Source organism: Akebia trifoliata, chromosome 12, assembly GCF_017979445.1.
Source record: "Akebia trifoliata isolate Shusen 1 chromosome 12, ASM1797944v1, whole genome shotgun sequence".
Lineage (NCBI taxonomy): Eukaryota > Viridiplantae > Streptophyta > Magnoliopsida > Ranunculales > Lardizabalaceae > Akebia > Akebia trifoliata.
In genome coordinates this window covers 4,011,765-4,033,265 of record NC_141386.1, presented here as the reverse complement: position 1 = coordinate 4,033,265, position 21,501 = coordinate 4,011,765, and the positions used below count along the sequence as shown (strand labels likewise).

The following is a 21,501-nucleotide window of genomic DNA, read 5'->3' as shown; positions in this document are numbered from 1 at the left end:
GCCAAACATTGTGCCAAATAGAGAGAGGTAGACATTCTCTCTATCAAAGAGGCTCTAGATTTGATGAAAAATTATTAACTTTGTAGATATACTCACTCTCGTGTTCGATCCATGGTCTATTGAAGATTTCCATCAAAGGAAAATAATCTCTCCTCTATTCTTTGAAATAAAAATTCAAATCATTTATATATTATTATAATTTATATATATTTATCTTCCATAGTTACATAAATGAAAAATGGTAGGAAAAAAATCACAAAAAATTTACAATTTTGTTCATAAAAATTTTCCAGTGTCGAACCTCGATGCTATAATACATTATAGTGTTAAAAGCTCAATGGTACCTATTGTCAAACCTTGACAAAAATTTCTAACGGAGTTTTTTAAGTGAAAAATGTCCATAGCGTCAAACCTCAAAAATAGGTACCATTGAACCTCAATGTTATAATGCATTCCAGTGCTGAGGGTTGACACTGAGTAAAGTTTATGAACAAAAATCGTAAAAAATTGTGAAAGCAATTTTCCTTTTGCTAACATTTTTCATTTATATAACTATGAACGAGAAATATATTAAGATTATAAGAATATATAACCAATTTTAAAAAATAAAATAACTAAATGAGAGATTGATATCATTTGCTTGAAATCTTTAATAGATCGTGGATTGAACACGAGAGTGCGTAGATCTACAAGGTTAATTATTTTTCATCAAATCTAGAGCCTCTTTGGTAGAGAGAATGTCTCTCTCTCTCTGTTTGGATGATATAAAATGTTGCGAGAGAATCAAGTTATAATTTAGAATATTATTTTTCAAAAGTTTATTAAAGAAATAATAGGTGAGGATATTTTATCCAAAAACATAAGATGACGTAACGAATAGCCCATATTTTGAGTATTAAAAATAAAAAAAAAGTTATCGCTTTTTTTCTATAAACCCATGAAAATTTTATGTTAAATGTCCTTTTGATAATCTAAATGCTTAAAAAAATTTCCTCGAACTTCCTTTTGCTCAAATGAGACTTATTATGTGATGTATGATAGCCGTGACATTTTATTACTTAACTCTTTTTTTAATTATATTGCGAGACCATCATCTTGGTCACTTTTTTTATATTCAATAATAATAAAAAAAAAGAGTCGTGATGAATGCACACGGTAAATCATACGTGGTCGACGTGGTAAGGGCACAAAATCATAGATCTTTTTCTTCAGGATACACAACAAATAGATCAACGGTTCTATGCCCTTGCCATATTAGTCATATACAGATCATGTATGATTTACCGTGTGTGCATTCATCATGATTCATAAAAAAAAATTATCTAAAAAAGTATAAATAATCTAGACGTCTCGTTAAGTCATCTCGGTATCCTTCGTGGATTGATATTGAAATTGAAAACCATGAACTAAGTTGGAAAAATAAGGTTTAGAGGGAATTATTATAACTTTTAAGGGACACTATGTAAATAATTAATTTGATTTTGTGTTTGCCCCCGTAAAATCTCTTCTATTTATTTACCCAAAATTTTCTTTCTTCCAAAAAAAAAAAAGTAACAAAGAAAAGTGAAAAAAATACAGAGAAAAGCAGAAGAGAATAATAGAAAATGTCGTGGCAAGCGTACGTAGATGATCATTTGATGTGCGAAATCGACGGTCACCATCTCTCGGCTGCTGCAATCATCGGTCACGATGGTAGCGTTTGGGCTCAGAGTGAATCTTTCCCTCAGGTTTTGTTTTTCTCTTTCTTTAATGCTTCATTTGATCTGATTCGGTTCTGATTTGTGATTGGTTTGATCCAAATTATGGTGGCGGTTTTCGTTAAATTTTGTTCCATTTTTTTCTTAAAATTTGATTATATTGTTTAATCCAAATTCCATTAGATTTGTTCTTTGTTGGATTTGGATTGATTTGATCACAATTTTGTTATATTCCCGACCTATAAATTTGATCACAATTTGTTACATTCCCGACCTATAGATTTGATCTTGTGGTTCATATCTGATTGAGGTGAGTTCATTGTCATACTTGTATGATTGTTTTATTGGATTGATTTATGTGTTTTAGATCCAAATGATGCTTGCTTTGTTTCATTTAGAGTTGATTTCGTAATTCGAATGGGAAGATAATATGATGAGATCAACATTACTTGTTGGATCTATGAAATGGTGTTTTTTTCAATGAATTATGATTGTTTCGAGATGTAAGATTGGATCGGTAGTTGGATTTCTTTTACAACTTATTCGCTGAGGGGCATCGGTTTGTTGATTCAATAATTCATTTGATGAAAATGACAGATCAGGATTTTGTTTAGCCATTAACCATTTTTAACTTTTGGTTTATAATAATATTTCAAACATGAACGAGACCGAGTCGTCTCGGACGAGTTGTCCGATTTATTCGAGTCGTCTCGTTCAACAATGAGACAAAGGAGTGACTTTTGACAGACACGTCAAGTTTGGGATGACTTGTCAACCCGTCTCATTGGTTGACGATACTAAGATGAATCGTCTCAGTCTCGGACGAGATTTAAAACCATGATTTCTAATTCAATACTTTTGAGTCTCGTTATAATGACATTTGCTTAAATTTTATTCTAGTACATTTGTTTGGTATCTTTATCAGTGTTTTTAGAAGCGTTTGAGCCTCACGAGTCTTGCCTTTAGAAGCGCTTCAGGAGGAGGCTCATTAAAAACGTCCTGTGGCATTACACCTCATAAAAGCGTATGCCTCATATTAATTTTTTTTTCCTATATTTTTTTAAGTGTAATGATTTTCTGATGCCCCCCTCTGACACACGCCCCATCACCGAACCGTAGATTATTTGCCTTGGGATACACATAACCATAAATATTTTCTTGTGTATCCCGATGCAAATGATCTATGGTAATGTGAAGGGGGCGTCATATTATCACAACTCTTTTTTAAATTATATGTCAACTGTATTTTCTTCTTTTTTTTTCCTCATCTTACGTATTATTTTCTTCTTCTCTCTTTTTTTTTTATTATTAATTTCTTTGTTGTTGCTGGCATGCAACATAGTTGGAGCATATAAAAATAAATTCAAATATAAAGTTTAATATATGTAAATAAAGTTGTTGGATTGATTTGATTCATAAATAAAGTTTTGTAGTATTTAGAATAATGCAAAGAGATTATAGAAAAGATAGTGCTTAGTTATATTTTTGCAATAAACAAAGAATAATCATTTAATACAAAAACTTTTTAATTATTTCAAATATAAAATATGCATGTTTTGTTGAAATATAAAATATTAACATTTTATATTAACAAAAATAATAAAATTTTAGATTACTATTATTAATGTAAGGAATTCATACTTGGAATTAGACTATATGGATTTGAAACTTGAAATTTGGAAATTTGTTATATGTTATATTATTTATATATGTTATACTATTTATTTAAAAATTCAATCTAAGGCCTATATTTGAAGGCACCGTCTAGAAAAATGCCTCGCGTCACGTCTCCGCGTGTTTGAAAACATTACTCTTTGTAATGATTGGATGGGAATATTTATGCAGGAGATTATTTATATGTTCCCATTCCTGGTGATATATGTATGGAATTCGTTTATCATAGCTGATTGGAAATGCTAAGAGTTTGAAATGTTGAATTGGCAATCTCTATTATCTGGTCTTATGAGGGTATCTATCTTGAATGATCCCGGATTCGAATCATTCATATAAACCTTTTTTTCCTACTATGCTTTTTCCTAAAAATTATTTCATCTAGAATTGTACATCAGAGAATTTATTTATTTATACTTTTTCTCTTTTTCTTTTGCAATAGTGACCATTTTTATTTTTATTTTTATTTTTTTTAATATCTTGGTGTTTATGTGCAGTTTAAGCCTGAGGAGATCACCGGCATAATGAATGATTTTGATGAACCAGGATACCTTGCCCCTACTGGCTTGTTTCTTGGGGGCACAAAGTACATGGTTATCCAAGGAGAGCCCGGAGCTGTGATTCGTGGAAAGAAGGTGATTTATAAAAAATTAAAAATTAAAAAAAACTTTTACTACTTGCTATTGTTTTTCTATGTTGTTAGATAATTTTCTGTTTACCTATCAAAAGAGTTAATTTATATTTTTAATTCGTAATAATCATCTCTTTCTCAATTGGTCAACCAACAGGTACACAAGGCACATTTTTTTATCGTCTCTCATTTTTTTTTTTTGATCCACTAATATAGAAATGTATTCATTTGGAAGCATTTCTAGCTGATTATACCTAGACCATGCACATTAGATTCGCTAATATAGATGACGCTGCCATCTTGATGAGTTGGTAAACTCCATGTGTGGCACCACATACCTGGGGCGACCCACGTTCACACAAACCTTTAAAATATAAATGAAAGGAAGAAGGGTTGGGAACACATGGATTCATTGTATGCTGGCCCTCTCCTTCTTGACCTCAATACATTTCTATATTAGTGACCTTGATTTGGGCAAAGGAAGACTTTTTTCTTTTTCACATATTGGGTATTCTCCTTTTAACAACTTGGAGATTAAATCATATTTATTAAGATTGCTCTTAGGAGTTAGGATAGATAATAAAATGAGTGATATTTTGAAAAGAGAACGAAAATAGATAAAATTATAATGCCCAGACATGTATGTGCTGCAGAGTTGAGGCCTTAGTTTCCTTTTCACTTCATGCCTTAAGCAGAAACCTTGAGGTGAGATGCTTTTAAACAATAGAATGCTCCCCTTCCCCTCACCTTCCCCGGTTGGCCGTGCTATTTCACATAATTGCGATCGAACCTAAGATGCATATATAATAAGACCCAATAGAATTTAAAATTGGAAGTCGTTGTAGATGCTTTAGTGAAGACCAGCACACACATAAGTTTCTTATGGGAAGGCAGATTCTACATTTCTTCAAATAGAATCTAACACAATCTAATCTTTGGGTCGGTGGTCCCAAGAAAAAGTAAGCCTTATGAGACCGTACGTGCATAATCTTTGCTTTCATCATTCTCTAGTTTCTATCGAAAAAGGATCTCCCACCATTTGATGCATCTTACACATTCATATTTATTGATTGGGAGACCCAGCACCACCACCTTCAGAAATAAAAGCTGATTGTGAATCTCATATGAGAGGGACCCTAATAAGTTGTCATCGGACCTTATCGAAAAGGGGTCTCCAGCCATTTAGGTGTCTCTTACGTGGGGTCCAGGTCTAGCGCATGCCCATTGCTATAAACACATGGCTAAGATCAACTTTTGCTTTTGCATTTTATTAGATCATATCAAGAAAGGCCCCCAACCCACACCTTGTCGATTTTGGGGCCAGTGCAGATTCATATCTATTCACATGAAAGCACACTCACAGGCCCGGATTGCTCTTTCTTTTACTTTTGTTCGTCGTTAGATCCTATCACGAATGTGCTAGCAATCCATAAGGTCCATCTTTTGGACTATGCCACGTAAATAATCTCAAATGGGGTAATTTATACTCAAAATATAACATTTTTTGTGTTGCCATTGATAAAACAACCGCCCATAACATGAAAGTGTCTGAGTCGTATTCTGAAATATTCTAGCACGTGTTCTGTTTGTTTCACATTTTGTGACTCGATTTTCTTGTTACAACCTTTCAATTTTCCCATGGTTGTGCCGTTAGTACTAATGGCTGATCAAATCTATTAATGTCAAGTTCTCACCTTTTACTTCTACATCTGTATTTTATTTGGCAGGGAGCAAGTGGCATTACTATAAAGAAGACAAACCAAGCCCTTATTTTTGGTGTCTATGACGAGCCTTTGACTCCAGGTCAATGCAACATGATTGTCGAGAGGTTGGGAGATTACCTCATTGATCAGGGCCTCTAAGTCCAAGTTGCATTAATGACTTCCTTTCTATGACCGTGAAGTTATTGGAGAAAATAAACTTGTCAAAATTGAATCTTTTTTTTTTTTTTGAGTCGGATCGTTTGAGATCACATCCTCCCATTCCATGTTTTTTTGTAGTTGTGCAATCCTTGTTTGCAATATCAATTTCCAAATTATTTTGGATTTAAATGTTCATGTCCCATAATCTTGGATCAGAAATTCTTTTAACATTATTATTAGCAATTTGTTTAATGATATTGCTGATCCCAAGCTAAGAAATGCATTTCTTTTTTCCTTTAAAAAGAAATTCTATTATTTTGCTACCCATTTTTCCAAACAATTGTAATTGTAAGCGAACTTTTGAACTGTCATTGGCCCATCCTCACTAGGCACAAGGGGCGGCATAGTCAGGATTTTTATTCACTGGGGGCTAAGTGCTAACAATGGTCAATCATAATTTTGATTTCTTTCTATGCCAAAACATAGAGGGTTAATCATCATTTAAAGAAAATAAAAAATAAAAAATCACTGCCCTACATAATCCAAAAAATCACTAAAACAAAAATTTCAAAAGTTTTATAAAAAATTGTTAGATTTGGCCCCTAAATGATAGAAATTTGCAACTTCAATTTGGTGCTGGCCTGGACTCCGGAAGTTATTGTACACATGTAACCTTATTTTCTTTTTGGTCTTCTTGTTTTGGCTCCCGAAGTTATCTTACACATGTGACCTTATTTTTTTGGTCTTTTTTTAATCCATCTGATCCAAAAACAACAATGGCAAAGTATTACAAGTTTCAGCACTATTAGTAGAAAACAATATACTTATCTGAACAATCATGAAAATTGAGTCATTTTTTATGCAATATATACTCACTAAATATATTACATTTTTGTAACCCAAGGTTCAATACACTACAACATTTTTGGCCTACAGCGGCGTTTTATAACAGCGGATACGTTTATCCGCCTCTATATATATACATGTTGCAGCGGATATAATTATCCGCCTCGATAGATACCCAAGCAAATTATTCAATTCCTATAGCAGCGGACCAGTATGTCCGCCGCTATAAAACCAAAATTTCTTTTATATTAAAGTTCGATTTAGTGAGTTTTGCTTATAAAATTGTTTTTATTTGAATATAGCAGCGGATATGAGAATCCGCCAGTAAAAAATTCAATTTTTTTTATATAAAACATTCTGTTAATGTGTTGCTCTTTACCAATGTATTATAAAATTTAATATAGCGGCGGATTTGGATGTCCGCCCCTATAGAATGATTATTTTAAATATTTAATGAAAATGGACTATAGCAGCGGATTAATGTATCCGCCACTACAAAAATAGATTTTATTTTATTATTTTTTTGAAGTATAAAAAGTTATGTTGATGAGCTCTTTATCAATTTATTTTTAATTGAATATGGCAGCGGATTATTCTTTCCGCCGCTACAGAATGAATTTTATTGTAGAAAAAAATAATTCATTTTATTGAGAGTGGATAAATAGTTAAAAAATTATTTTCTTTTATTTTAAATTGAGTATGGCAGCGGATAAATAGTTCCGCCACTAAAAAATTAGTTTTTTTTAATATAAAAAATTCGATTTATGAATTCGTCTGTATTAATTTTTTTAAAAAAATTAATATAGCAGCAGATGAGGGTATCCGCCACTAAAAAATAGTTATTTTAATTGTTTCACTACAACATTTTTATCTACAGCGGCGGTTTATAACAGCGGATAATGTTTCTGCCTCTATAGGTATATTTTTTGCGGCGGAAAATTGTATCCGCCTCTATAGGTGCATTTTTGCAGCGGATAATTGTATCCGCCGCTATAGAGACCTATGCATACACACCAGCTTATCTAATACATATAGCAGCGGAAAAGTATATCCGCCACTATAAGGACCCCATGTATATTCTCCTATGGTAGAAGTTTTGCAGCGGATCATTTTATCCGTCCCTATTGTGCACAAATGGCAGCGGAAAAAAAACTCCGCCGGTAAAAAGAGTAAAAAAACAAAAGGAAAACCCGCGAAATTCCCTCTCATTTTTCCCTTACGCTGTGTTTGGATTGAGGGAAGGGGAGGGAAGAGAAACTCATTAAAGGAAGGGAAGGGAAGGGAAGTTTCTCTTCACCCTGTTTGGATTGAAAGAGAAGAGAAGAGAAAAAATCATGTTTCTCCTGTTTGGTTAAGATTCATAAGAGAAGAGAAGAGAAATTATTATTGTCAAATGACTATTATACCCTTCATAATTTAAAAAATAAAATTCTTCTTGTATAATGATACAAAATATAAATAACTAAGCATTCAAGATCAATTTGAGGGGTACCTTTCGTTTGAATGCGTATAAATGAGAGTTTCTATTGCCACACCCACTTTTACTAAGAACATTCTAAGCAAAAGTTGGTGTGGCAATAGAATCTCTCTAATATAAGGATTTTGTTAATCAAACACACCCTAAATAATTTTCCTTAAAATAGAATAACTCCTTCCATTTATTTTTATTTTTTTTGGATTACGACCTCCTTCCATGCATTTCTAGCCACTCGAACAAAATTAATTGATTTGAGGTTAGGATTAAATGCTTTAAGGACGCGTAAAATTTTCCATGTATGACCCATGATTTGGACAGTTTAATGTTATGAAAAACACTTTCCTTACTTAGCTTAATAAGATTTTAAGCTTTCCAAAGGGTTGTTTTCACTATGTGAAAAAGGCCCATATTTGACAGTCTTAGCCCGTCAAATTTTGAGAAATTTGACGGACCATCCCGTCAAATATGCCCATCAAATATTTTCTTGTAGAAATTTTTTTTTTTTACGGCCCTGGAATATCAAATTATTAGAGAATGAGCTTAAAAAATAAAAATAAAAAAAATTCATGGAGTATGACCGTCGAATTTGGAGGTTTAACAAACAATAGCACAGTCCTCTAATTCACCAATTACAATAAACGAAATAATAATAAAAAAAATCAGAAAAATAATAAAACAAACTCCAAATTAAACTAAACAACTCAAAATTCATATTATATATTGAAATTCCATACAAAGATATATATATATTATATAATTGATAAGGCAAAATTTGACTGTACACTAGGTTTACAACTCTTATGTCACTAGGGAAAGCTAGGAAGGATACCATCTAAGGGGGATGTTATACACATCAACAACTTCTCACATACTTGTCGTAATTCCGACGAGTGACTCATTGAGGAAATACTTGACAGTACTGATCTTGCTTCCAGTAGCTCAACCGATATACTCTCCACGACCACATCTTCACTTGCCATGAGGGATGCCATTACTTTCATAGCTGCCATCTTTTTTTGCATGAAAAAATAGTTTACCGATGGTAAAACACCTGAGAAATAAGAGATGTCGATGTTGTGATGAGTTTGACTCATCTTGGGTAGGCAAGATTTTTTGAACTGTGAGTATGTGTGTTGCCATTCACATATCCAAGGTAGGTCCAATATATAAATAACAAAGAAACTAAAGTTCTGTTGTAGATTGTAAGTCAAAGAAAACGTAAAAAGAAATGGATTCCAATATCTTTTCTACTCCTTTTTGAACAACTTTTACGGAAAGTTTGATTAGATCGAGTGAGTAAGGAAGAATTGCATATTTGAGATGGTACATTGTTGAGAATAAAACTTGTATGAATGCAGCCCTTACCTCTGAGTCGGTCATCATCTGGCATCATTTAATACAAACACAAAATGTGACAATAAAATGAGCAATAGGAAACTATGGATTTTAACATTTGGAAAGACTTTCTAGTGATGATGAAGATCCCTAATAACCAACAAACCTCAAAGACAAAAATTTCCATAACAATTAAAATAAATGCACAACAGGATTCAAAACTTCAAATGCACACAAGCCAAATCTGTAATCGAGGAAAATAAATAATTGTTTACACTTCATTAGAAACATCTACCTTGTTTTTATATACATAAAGGGAACAATGAAACAATATGGCAACTGAGCAATGTATGCATCAAATGGAACTAAACCATCAACAAAAGAAATGAATCATTACAGATTAATAAGAACTCTCCATGAATATAGTGAGTGGCTATAGGCAATCTAGATTAGGCCCGATCATTTGACAAGAAGGCAAGAACAATGCACAAGTAAAAATACAGCACCCTTGTATTATCCAAATTAACCTGAAATAGTTGAGTTTCATACAAATTGGATCCCAAAAGGATCAATTGAGGGAGTCAAATCAATAATCTACATACAAAAAAGAAAATGGAATAACAAGAACACGAGATGGACAATTGAATTTTTATATAGCATAATGAGAAGCCTTGCATAACACCTTACCTTGTCTTTAAGCAAATATATAGTCTGTAGGTCCTCATCCTCAAGTGGGCGAGAAATCCATACTAATGCAGCATATTGCTTCTGCATGAAATACAATGGGAATATAACACTAAGCCCATTCAAGGCCTAATTTTCTAGAACAAAGCTAAAAAGATAATATGGTAAATAGTAACATAATGATGGCATATTGACCATTAAGAAAAAAAGATAACCTGTTTCTCTACCTCTCCTTCATGCATCAAGGTCCACCCTTGACTACCTACCTCCTTCAGGTTTCTCTCCAATTCAGATGGAAAATTCAACACAACCTTCAGTAAAAGTACATGAATGGGTGGTTTTTTACATAACAAGCCACTGAACTTACTAATTTGACTTTTGAGTTGTTTATCTACTCTTCCATTTCTTTGATAGACTCCTTAGATGGAACATGGCGTGCATTTTGTACTTCAACCAGGAAAGGTCGACTTGAACCCAACATTCACACCTAGACAAACAAGTTGTTCTTGATAAGAAGAGTATTTATCAAATCCATGCACACAGTAAAGAAAAACAGGTCTTGTAGTACATCAATATGTTTTCTACCGGCAACATGAAACTAGTAGTTGTCGCCTCGACATATAGGAAGAATTCTGCTTCCTATTATTTACTACAGAATAAGTACCATGAGGTTGTTAGCTCATCACTTGCAATTCTGTATGCACATGCTTGTTTGGGATTACAGGAAATAATCCTCCATAGGCTATATTGTTCTTCCCCAAACCACCAAATCCATTTCCTTAAAAGAGTTGAATTCATGACTTTCAAGATCCTAATCCCCAAGTCTTCTTTGGAGTGCTCATTGTCCTCCAATCGACCAATTAATATGTTAAGACATCATCTTATGCACTCCATTGAAGTCTTTATTAAGCTTTTCCAACTTCTCAATGCTCAACAGAATGGTTTGTAAAAAACATGTAACATAGTTTGATTTGCATACGTTAGCCTATTTATCCTTGATCTTACTCTGTTCATCTTTGATAGTTTTAGATAGACCTTTTATTGTGTGCCTTCTCTTTTTATTAATGAAAACACTATTTATGTATCAGAAAAATAAACAAATACCGCAGGTTTTCCTTTCTCCCAATTTGAAGTATTCATACAACTTAAGACAATGAAAGCAAATTTGATCAGGATATAAAATTGAGTTCAAAGAACTAATACTTCTCCACTGGCACAACAATAGGTGGGATGACACCAATTCTTGTATACTGGAGGATAGCCACAAATGTAAAATGTACCTTAATTGTGAAAAGTAGTAGTCAGGGGGCACAAACAATTCAAGTATTATTGTTGGAAGATCGTTTACAAAAGCATGAGCAATGGATTGAATTCACTTTGCTCAAGACATTTTCATAAAATTCTCCAAATATTTTTGAAAAATGGGAGAATAAGGGGTTGCCCGATTAATTCACCGAATTAATCAGCATTTCATGGTATTAATTGGCAATTCTCTAAATTAATTGATGAATTGTTGAATTGAACAAAAGAATTTATTTATTTTATCAACCAAATCACCCCTAACCTTTACCTCTCTCCATCTCTCGAAACCTTAACTCTGTAATACACCTATTTTAGTGCTTAAAGAATCATTTTTATAATGCCCAAATTTTTTTGGAATCTTTTCCAAATTAAATTGAACCCACCACCCCCACACCCACCCCCACCCACCAAACCATTGCTAAATCCGAACTTGGTTTCTTTTATTTAAAGGAATTTGACTCTCTAAAAAACACATGTAACCCTTGGGTCTTCATCCTCCCAACCTAACATACTTATCTCAATAGATCCATGGAATCAATTTGCAATTCTCCAAATAAATTGGTGAATCTTTAAACAAAAAAATATTTCCTTTTTGTAAGCTAAATCATCCCTAACCTCCGCTCTCTCCATCTCTCAAAACACTAACTTTATAATGCACCTATTTTATTGCTTAAAAAACCAGTTTTATAGTCATTGAATTCTTTTCTGAATCTTTCCTGAATTAAACCAAATGCTACAATATGAGATTTAAGGGGATTTGACTAACTAAACAACACATATAACCCTTGGATCTTCAACCTCCCAACCCTAGCACAATTATCTCAATAGCTCTCTGCCAAATGGAGAAACAGCATCCTTCCTATTCATTTTCATCCTACTTAATTAAAACTTGTTAGATAAGGTAAATATTTCCAACCCTCCAAGTGGCAAGAAATACGCAGCTTCTCCAGTGAAGAGATTTGAAACAACCTCCAGAAACATTTTTCCCTACTTATATGATCGATTTAAGAAAATAAAACTAAACAACAAATGTTCAATTATAGTAATACTTCGAAAAATGTAAATTAAAAGAAAAAAAAACACACACACATGAATGTCAGCGAAGTTCAAATTTACTGTCGTAATTCGCAATCTTGTGTTTAAAAATTACTATGTAATTAAACTGAGAACATATGTTCAGCAACATGAGATATCCTACAATTCGTATTTGAGGATTTTGAGATGAAATTGAAACCCTAAAAGTAGAAATCGAAGTAATGACGAGCTAGAAAGGAAATCAAACATCAAAGAAGAGTGAGAAAGAAGAAAAAGAAGAAGAGACTTAAATGAATTTTCAAGATCAGTAGAATGGAGGATACAAATACTAAATACAAGAATGGTTCATACTTCACCAAGATGTATAATGGTTTTGAACTTCCGTACAAAAGGAGAACGCGCTTCTTCATTGAACTGCAAAAGAGGGGTCGTCGCCTTCGTCCTTCTCTAGGGTTTCTTCTTCGTCTTCTTCGTCCCTTCTCTAGGGTTGAATTGTGTTTCATAACTTGGGGTGCAACTAGTAATAGTTGGCCTGTCAATATTATATATCTTTGGAAATTTTGAAAAATTTGGAAATAAAATTTTGTTCTCTTCCCTTCCCTTCCCTCCTCGTCACTCCGATTTTGGGGGGAACAAAATTTCACCATTTTTCCCTTCCCTTCCCTCCATTTTTCTTCTCTTCCCTCCTCACTTAACAATCCAAACAGGAGAAAGGAAGAGAAAATTACAAATTTTCTCTTCCCTTCCCTCCCCTTCCCTCAATCCAAACACAGCGTTAGTCTTTTTAAATAAAAATAAAATGCCGCTTCGTAGAGAGAAAAACAAAGAAGAACGAGGGAGATGGAGAACTTTAAACGAAATCGTAGAAGTTGCAGAGGAGAGAATCAAAGATACATGGTTGTTGAAGAAGAAAATCATGAACAAGGAGATGAAGAAGACCAAGAACAAGGAGAATCAAAAGGGGTTTCGAGGATTGTGAGCTTAACAGATGAAGATCTGGATGAGTTGAAGGAGTGTTTAGATCTTTTGGATTAGGGTTTGGATTCAATTAAGAAGAAATTTTGGAGCTTTGTAACACTTTACTGGCTTTAGATCTCTGTTATTCGATGAGTCAGAGATTCATAGATGAGCAACAAAAGCCGCCTGAAGCTTCTACCGAAGCTTCAGCTTCAGCTTCGTCTGCAATGCCGACAGAGACATTTTCTTCTTCGTCGTCTATATCAGACCCAATTTCGAATTGGAAGATCTCTAGCCCTGATATGTAATGTGGGCTTCTATAATTTTTTTTTTTTTTTTGAGTTTTTTTTTTGTTACTAATCTGAAAAAACTTACTTGAGTGCATGATTTTTGTTTGATTTATTGTAGAAGATTGGTTTTAAAAAAAATTAAAATTTTCCTGAATTATTTGGGATTCTATAGGTGTTTGGATAACTAGTTTTGCATCAGAAAATCAAGATAATTTCTTCTATAAAAAAATTATTTAGAAATATCTCTCTTTTGGCACATCAATGGTGATCCAAACAGGTCACAGTTCTAATTAAAGATTAATATCAACAGATATAAGAAATCTTCTCCCTCCTTTTTTTATTTTTATTTTTTTATAGGTAAGTTGAGATAAAATACCTGATTTTTGTTTAATTTCTTATTGAATATTGATATAAATATTCAATTTTTTACCTGAAAAAATTTCTTTGAAAATGTATTCGGATTCTTAATCTACTTGTGATTGATTTTCTGACTGAAAAGATCATCACTTAAAAATTTATTATATATATTTGGGTAACAAATTTTGATTTTTTTTTGGATACCAATACACCAAACAGAGATATATATGGTTTTACAACAAAGATAATGAGACATCTTGTTGATCAATTTCTACAGATCACAGTTTCTGATCTGAAAGACTTCTTGGTTATAATCTTGGCTTGCAAAACATGGGATTCTTTAGTTTCAAATTCAATCTTAATTGGGTTGTTAAATACCTCTTGATATTCAGTTCTCGGTTGCTCCTTCGCGATTTGACGTACCATTTTATTAGGTGCTTGGTTACCCCGCATCGATCACAAATTTGTTTGGTAGTAACTATGTAATTCTAATTTATTTACCTCTATAGATATGGGAGTATGGGACCTGAGGGTCCCAATCCAACAATTAAGAAAATACCTTAGAGCTAAGAACATGATACAATGAAAAATGAGAGAACAAATAACGGAGTTGGAAGAAGTATTTGGTACCAGGATCAATATTGTATTATGTTGATAAGCATATAACTACCGCTAGAAGTGTCCGACTATTAGAGCCTTCGTAACTAGAAGTAAGAACTGACAGTATTAGCAAAAACAAAACACTAGTTGCTCTTAGAGATGCGGTAGATATGAGAGTTCTTTGTAAGAAAGAAGCTGGACTTTAATTGAAGTCTGTATGATTAGAGGAGGGTCACTTATGAAACAAAAACAATGACCCTTCAAACTGACCCGAATACGTAAGGAAGACTAAAGTCCAAAACCTTGACACTAGCAGACAAGGTTTGTTTCTTATCTTTTACAATTCTGTAAATCAAATTGAGGTGTTTTATTCCCATTTTTAGCACACTCTTGGTAAGTAAATTTTTCTTGTATGCATACTATAATGGTTGTTTCTGGTACTCAATGTTGCAGGACAAATGTAAGGCAGAAAATTTCTTTGTAGGCACAGCAGGCTTTGTATTTCTTTGTTATGTGCTTGGGGTACTTATTAGTCAACCTGAAATCCCATTTAACATGAATGGGGTGCTAACAAAATTAAGTGGAGAGAGTGTATTCACACTCACAGGTACCCTTCATTCTCTTTTTAATAATTTCTACTTTTATGTTCTCTTTGTATCCTTCACATTTTTAATTATTGCTATTAGATTGCATAAATCATCTTCTTTATTGAGTAGGCATTTAGTTAGAGGTGACTAAGGGGAAAGTAGGGTAACAATGCATTGTTCCTTTGGCTTTGAAATTTGAAAATGACAATATCTTCTCATCTGACTTTTGTCATAGTATATATTGCAATATTAAATAGCTGTTGTATCTGCCTTGTTTTCTTCCCCTTCCCTGACTGTCGTCATTTTTCTTTTTCTTTACATTAACCCATTCTCATCTGACTTTGGTATAGTTTTACCTGAACATTTGGCTAACATATCCCAGTGACCTTCACTATGAGAAGCAATGTAATGTGTGAGAAGAGCATCTTCTTCAAGAGTCCATGCTAAGGATGCTGCCAGAAAGCTTTACTTGTGGGCGATGTTGAAGAAGAAAGAGGTATACATCTGCTATTATGCCATGCACTCTTTATTTTGTTCTGACGGCGTCTCACTGGATGCTTTTCTACTCATGCTTTTCTGTCTATATAACTCTTTCCAAGAGATTTAATGAATACTTTATCTACTCATGCTTTCCTGTCTATGGCGCCCATAGTAAATTTAGTTGACCTTTTTAGACTGTGTGATCAACTTCAAGATTTTCAATATTAGATGTTTATGGACAGTATGAATGAGATTATTCAATTTTCTGATTTGGAGTCGTTCATCAGTAACGATTGATATCCTAACACTTTCACCTTAGTACTCTATTCCACTACCTTCTCACCCTAGACAGGTTTGTGATATTTGACAAGGGAATATAGTTTCAATGTTCATATAGCCCATCGGTACACATGAATGTGTAATAGTCAGGTCAGGTTGGGTATGATAATTCTGGAATATTTGGTTTTTTCTCTTTTTCCTACCTATTTACTTCTTTGTGAACTTTTAATTGTACATTACCATTGTCCTCTTTCATTTAGTAAGAGTCCCATGTTCTAGAAAAATGGAAGAACAGGATGCAGTTTGGATCCAAACTTACTAAAATTGATTTTCTGATCACTTGGATTTCCTTCAAATCATAGTAACCATTTATCTTCCATTGATGATCTATGCTTGTTTCCATTTGGGGCCTATTGATTGAATGCCTTCAATTGATGATGTGGTGCATGGACCACTTGAACATGAAGAATAGATCTTTTGTAATGAAGAATATATCTATTGGTATTGGTGAGGTTTTAGTAGTAAGTATGTAATACTCTTGGTAGATTTGTGGAGCACTTGAGATTCACCTTTGATGAGATGTGGGATCCCATAATGAAAAATCTTGATTTGTTCATAATTTGGTCTAAAGATATGCATGTAAAGAGTTGTCTCATGGAAGTCTAAATGAATGTAAATATTTTGGCTTAGTCTGTGTATGTTCATACTTTTGCTCCAATTGAGTAGTCCCATATTCCTCAAATTTGAAGGTTTAATTAGACTTAAGAGTACCTTATTTTCGAATATAGGATAAAATTGTGATATGACTTAACAGTTATGTGATCATGTGCCCATGCAACACGTCGAATTCAGGTGATGAGATGCAGGGCGTCCTCCCATGTAGGGACTGTCTACTAATAATCCATATGTTGTTCTTTAAGTAAAAAATTCAACTCTTTTTCTTCAAAAATTCTATTGAAGTTTCATTCCTTTATTTCGATGTCATCCTATAGTTAGAATAACTATATTTTTTTTCTAACTAGAATAAGTGTAATATTACACAGAAATATGTTACATATAAAGAGATTATTTTCATATTTAAATATATTGAGAACTTAGAATAAGTGTAATATTACATATAAAGAGATTATTTTCATATTTAAATATATACGTGTGTAATGAAAGCTAAAATGTCCATCTTATTCTTTGCCATCCCGAACACTGATTTGAACAAACAGTCTACATGCAGAATTTGATGAAATGTGATCTTAGACAGGATTATGTTGGACACCATTAGAGCATTGCCTCATAGATGTTTGTATCCTCACACATTCATTTGTTTTGTTCATAGTTTTCATTACTAAAAGTAAGGTGAGATAAATCATAAATTCAATGAGACAGATTGCGCCCTAAGCTCAACAAGTAACTACCTCTCAACCTGTGAACACTAGGACCAGATTATTAGTAGGGTGCTCCATGCATATACACTAGTCTTCTATAGCAACCAACACAATCATTTTAATAGAATAACAACACTCATGATTACTAACCATGTCAACAATGTTCGTTATGGTTGGTAGCCCTTCTTTTTTTCTTGTCTCTCTTTTGTATCCTTTGGCATAGTCATCTCGATCTCCTTAACTAGTGCAGGTGGTGTTCAAACATTAACTAGTGCTTGACAATATCAAAACCTTATATTTGGACTCTTGTTTGTGGTTCTCACATGGATAACATTTTGCACAATCTAACTGTACAATTAGCTGTTCTCAATATCATGATGATCATCAAAACAGGAAAAATAAATAAAAATCAGTCTATTCTAATCTTGATTGAGCTTGTTAGGTTAACAATTGTCTTTCTCATATTCATACTAGAAAGAATGGGCACACCACATATTAACATTCTGTTTATTTGCTTGCTTTCTTTCCAGTTTGCTTTTGAGGACTGTTACTAGAGGTCATCAAGATCATGATTGACATTAATGTCAACGTGGAATCAGCTGAGATAGATACAGAAGTATGTTTTCAGAAGTTTCTTCCTTAGGTACTTTCACTATGTTATAAAACCATTTATGATACCTTTTTTTTTTTTCTAAAAATAGGGTTTGATGGTATTAGTTGTTTGATTCTGCCATCACTGATTTGGATTCTTGTTTTGTTCCATTGATATAGGCACAGTGTTAGATGAAGGAGTTAGGATTCAATGGGTTAGTGTCATGGCATATTATACATGGCAATTAGCTTTATTGGGATTATAACTATAGCAGCAGTGGCAACCGTTAAGTGGTAAAAGAAGAAAATCCTGTAGTAGATTGAGATGGGGATACTAAAAGAGAGAAAAAGATCAGAGTGATAGAGAGGAAACTCATTATTACAATGGCCTTCAAGTGGAAAAAAAAAGTGTGTTAGAAAGCCAGAGAGTCAGTCAGAGGGAGAGATTATGGGAATGGATTCCTTAGTTCAACTAAACATGGAGTCAAAAACAATGGGTTCGAAAGAAGAAATCAGTCTTGGTAATTTATTATTTTATTTGCAAAATTAATGATGGGTTTTTTTTCTATATATATTTGATGACATTCTCCCTTCTCACATGAGACATGGTAACATTCTCCCTTCTTACATCTGACTTGTTGATTGCTTTATCTAATATATGCATATCAATTCATAATTTTTACAATATCATTATGCAAATAGAAAGTAAATGAAAATTATATATTTGGGTCCTCAATTTAACACTAACAAACTAGTGCTACATAGTTATCAGTTACAAACTCAATTCTTCTGTCTATATTATTTTCTTGTGCCTTGAATATATTAGTTAGGATCTAACTTGACTAGTGCTGCAGGTCGCAAAATTTTGGTCTGTGAAGGTGGAGAAACTCGTGGCGATAGAACGATACTCCCATGTCATGCACATCAGCTCCACGGTGAGAGTAATGTCTGCTTCCAATTTTTAATGTTGGTTCAATTTGTAACTATTAACTAATTTGAACTCTGTGAATCTTAGCTACTTAACAAGAGATATTATAAAATGTTTGTATAAATGTGAACGTGAATCGAGTCTCTAACCACTCATTTACATAAATAATGATGATAAGGAGGGAGAAGTTTGAATGATAGTTTCAAATGGATGCACTCGTACCGTTTTTGTACCCATGAAAATCGTTGCCCATGAGGCAATATTTTAGAATATCACAAGCACATAATTCTACTCTATCCATGTTTTCTTTTTGTGTTTATTTCAAATTGTAGTAGTATAATAGTGGTTTATGTCTGTTGACATTACTTTCTCTTTCGCATTACCATATTTATTCTGCATTTCTCAATCTTCAGAGGTGTTTATGGTATGAAAAAGGTGTTTCCATGTAAATAGGCTCAAAGCCCTTAAGGGAAAATTCTGAGGCATTTAAGTAAGCTTATTGAATATTTTGAGGTAAGCCCACATTTTTTTACATGAAAAATCTATAGCTATCATATCATACATAATATTAAACAAGTAAACTTTTAATGATATTGACACTACCAATGCTCTCTATGTTTATCAATTCTTCCATTCATCCAATCAACCACATTAGAAGAGGTCCAGTCCAGTGGAGACCTCATCAATATAAGAATCAAGAGCCATTTGAATACCCCAGAGAACTTCCCACAGTTTCACCAAGGAGGGTATACCCAAAGTGCAGAATATGAACTTTCAGAAAAATTCATGACCTTTCTATTAGACTAAGTTCACAAAAAATCTCATGAACTTTCAGAAAATTCATGCAGAATATTGCTTTTTAGTTTCAGCATTCTGTGCAGAATTAATTAACTTGATACTATGGAAACTACCATTCCTTTTTGTCAATATAGTCTTGACTCTTGAATAAAGATGTTAGTTTAAATTATAAACATGTGCAGTTCTTTGGTGATTTACTTATATATTAGTGCGGGATTAATAAAAGTTAGTGTGCCAATAGCAGCTCTCTTATATTATTTATTTTAAAATTTTCAATCTGTACAGGTTAGAGGACACAGGTTAAATGTATATATATATGAAAAAAAATTACAGCAGTGGATACAAATTCCGTCTTTATATATTGTTTTTGAAGGATATATAATAAATTTTTTTTTTAAAAAAAAGCGTATAGCAGCGGATTTTAATATCCGCCGTTATATGTGTTATATATTTTTTTTTTAAATTGACCTATTACAGCGGATCTTAATATCCGCCGCTATATGTGTTATATTTTTTTTTAAAAAAATTGACCTATTGCAGCGGATCTTAATATCCGCCGCTATATATATTATATATTTTTTTTTAAAAAATCGACCTATTGCAGCGGATCTTAATATCCGCCGCTATATGTATTATATTCTATTTGTTAAAAATTCGTTCTATTGCAGCGGATATTAATATCCGCCGCTAAAGGCACTACCTGCAACAGCGGATTACATTATCCGCTGCTATAGTTAGCGACGGAGGACACAGCAACGGATCTTTGGTTCCGCTGCTCATCGCCGCAATAGCTTTTACCGGCGGAAAAATCACCTTGTAGCGGCGGAAAAATCCGCCGTTGTAGATAAAAAATGTTGTAGTGATAGCTCAAGAGTTTGCAAGTAAGACGACCATGGGTGAGCCACATGGTTAAATTTATAAAAATATATACAAATATCAAAACAATTCGGTGAAGGTAAGATTCCTAAAGTTATTCCCATTTTGATGTTAATTAAATTTAAGAAATTGATTTTACCCAAGATTACAGGCTTGAGAATCAAATGGTATCCATGAATGTTCTTATTTATATAATAGTTTCATGTAGTCTGAATAGCAATATCTTTAAGAGTTTTCATAAGTACTGTGTCGCAATATCTTGGAGTTGATAAACTTGCACTAGTTGCCAATGGCCTAACTTGATAATTTCAAGCTCACTCTAAGTTTGATTTCAAATCTCATTAAAATTAGTTGGATCTCCACTTTCAGGTTTGCTCGGTAAAAATGCAATTTATAGGTCTCATTACAAAATTTTAAGTTTTTAGCGGGGGTCAAAAACCGTCGCAAATACCAAAAATCGGGCTATAGTGGCGGTCAAAAACCGCCGCTAATAGATTATATTACCGTCGCTGCAGATATGAGTGAGTCCCATAATGACGGTAAAAAACCGCCACTAATAGATTATATTACCGTCGCTATAGATATAAGTGAGTCCACACAAACCGTTAATAGTGTATTACTGTCATTATAGATATGAGTGAGATCTATGGTAGTGGTTAAAAATCGCCGCTAGTTTTTTACCGTAGTTATAAATACAATTTTAAATGCCTATAATAGCGATAATGGCCATTACTAATAAGAATTTTTTTAATTTTTTTTATTTTTAAATTATTTGTAATTAAATACCTATTTTTATACAACCTGTCAATTAAACACAATTACTTAGTAAATCAAATTAA

At 33.0% G+C, this 21,501-nt stretch overlaps 1 protein-coding gene and 2 long non-coding RNA genes across 6 annotated transcripts; 2 read left to right on the top strand and 1 right to left on the bottom strand.

Annotated features, from left to right (window-relative positions):
- The first annotated feature begins 1,533 nt into the window (after window positions 1-1,533).
- Window positions 1,534-6,050, top strand: LOC147388691 (profilin). The gene is made up of 3 exons (XM_086418759.1): window positions 1,534-1,727; window positions 3,866-4,003; window positions 5,727-6,050. Exons 1-3 carry the CDS (start codon window positions 1,605-1,607, stop codon window positions 5,859-5,861), a joined length of 396 nt encoding a protein of 131 aa, XP_086274885.1. The 5' UTR covers window positions 1,534-1,604; the 3' UTR covers window positions 5,862-6,050.
- Window positions 6,051-8,871: 2,821 nt separating this feature from the next.
- On the bottom strand, window positions 8,872-13,320 carry LOC147388690 (uncharacterized). Of its 3 annotated transcripts, XR_015170721.1 has the most exons (4): window positions 12,892-13,106; window positions 10,419-10,690; window positions 10,207-10,287; window positions 8,872-9,235 (listed from the first exon to the last, which is right to left on the bottom strand). It is a non-coding gene; the product is annotated as an uncharacterized LOC147388690 (long non-coding RNA). The 3 variants fall into 3 exon arrangements; XR_015170720.1 differs by having other exon boundaries at window positions 8,872-9,567; window positions 10,207-10,690; window positions 12,892-13,320; XR_015170719.1 differs by having other exon boundaries at window positions 10,207-10,690; window positions 12,892-13,112.
- Window positions 13,321-13,583: 263 nt separating this feature from the next.
- Window positions 13,584-20,024, top strand: LOC147388689 (uncharacterized). 2 transcript variants are annotated; one of them, XR_015170718.1, is made up of 3 exons: window positions 13,584-15,827; window positions 18,000-18,112; window positions 18,915-20,024. It is a non-coding gene; the product is annotated as an uncharacterized LOC147388689 (long non-coding RNA). The 2 variants fall into 2 exon arrangements; XR_015170717.1 differs by having other exon boundaries at window positions 18,000-18,581.
- Window positions 20,025-21,501: the final 1,477 nt, after the last annotated feature.

What these genes read in the sequence shown, in the direction of transcription:
- LOC147388691 (XM_086418759.1), top strand. Translation starts at nt 1,605, where the DNA reads ATGTCGTGGCAAGCGTACGTAGATGATCATTTGATGTGCGAAATCGAC. An exon ending in AGAGTGAATCTTTCCCTCAG is followed by an intron (nt 1,728 to 3,865) that starts GTTTTGTTTTTC and finishes GTTTATGTGCAG; the next exon opens with TTTAAGCCTGAGGAGATCAC. An exon ending in CTGTGATTCGTGGAAAGAAG is followed by an intron (nt 4,004 to 5,726) that starts GTGATTTATAAA and finishes TTTATTTGGCAG; the next exon opens with GGAGCAAGTGGCATTACTAT.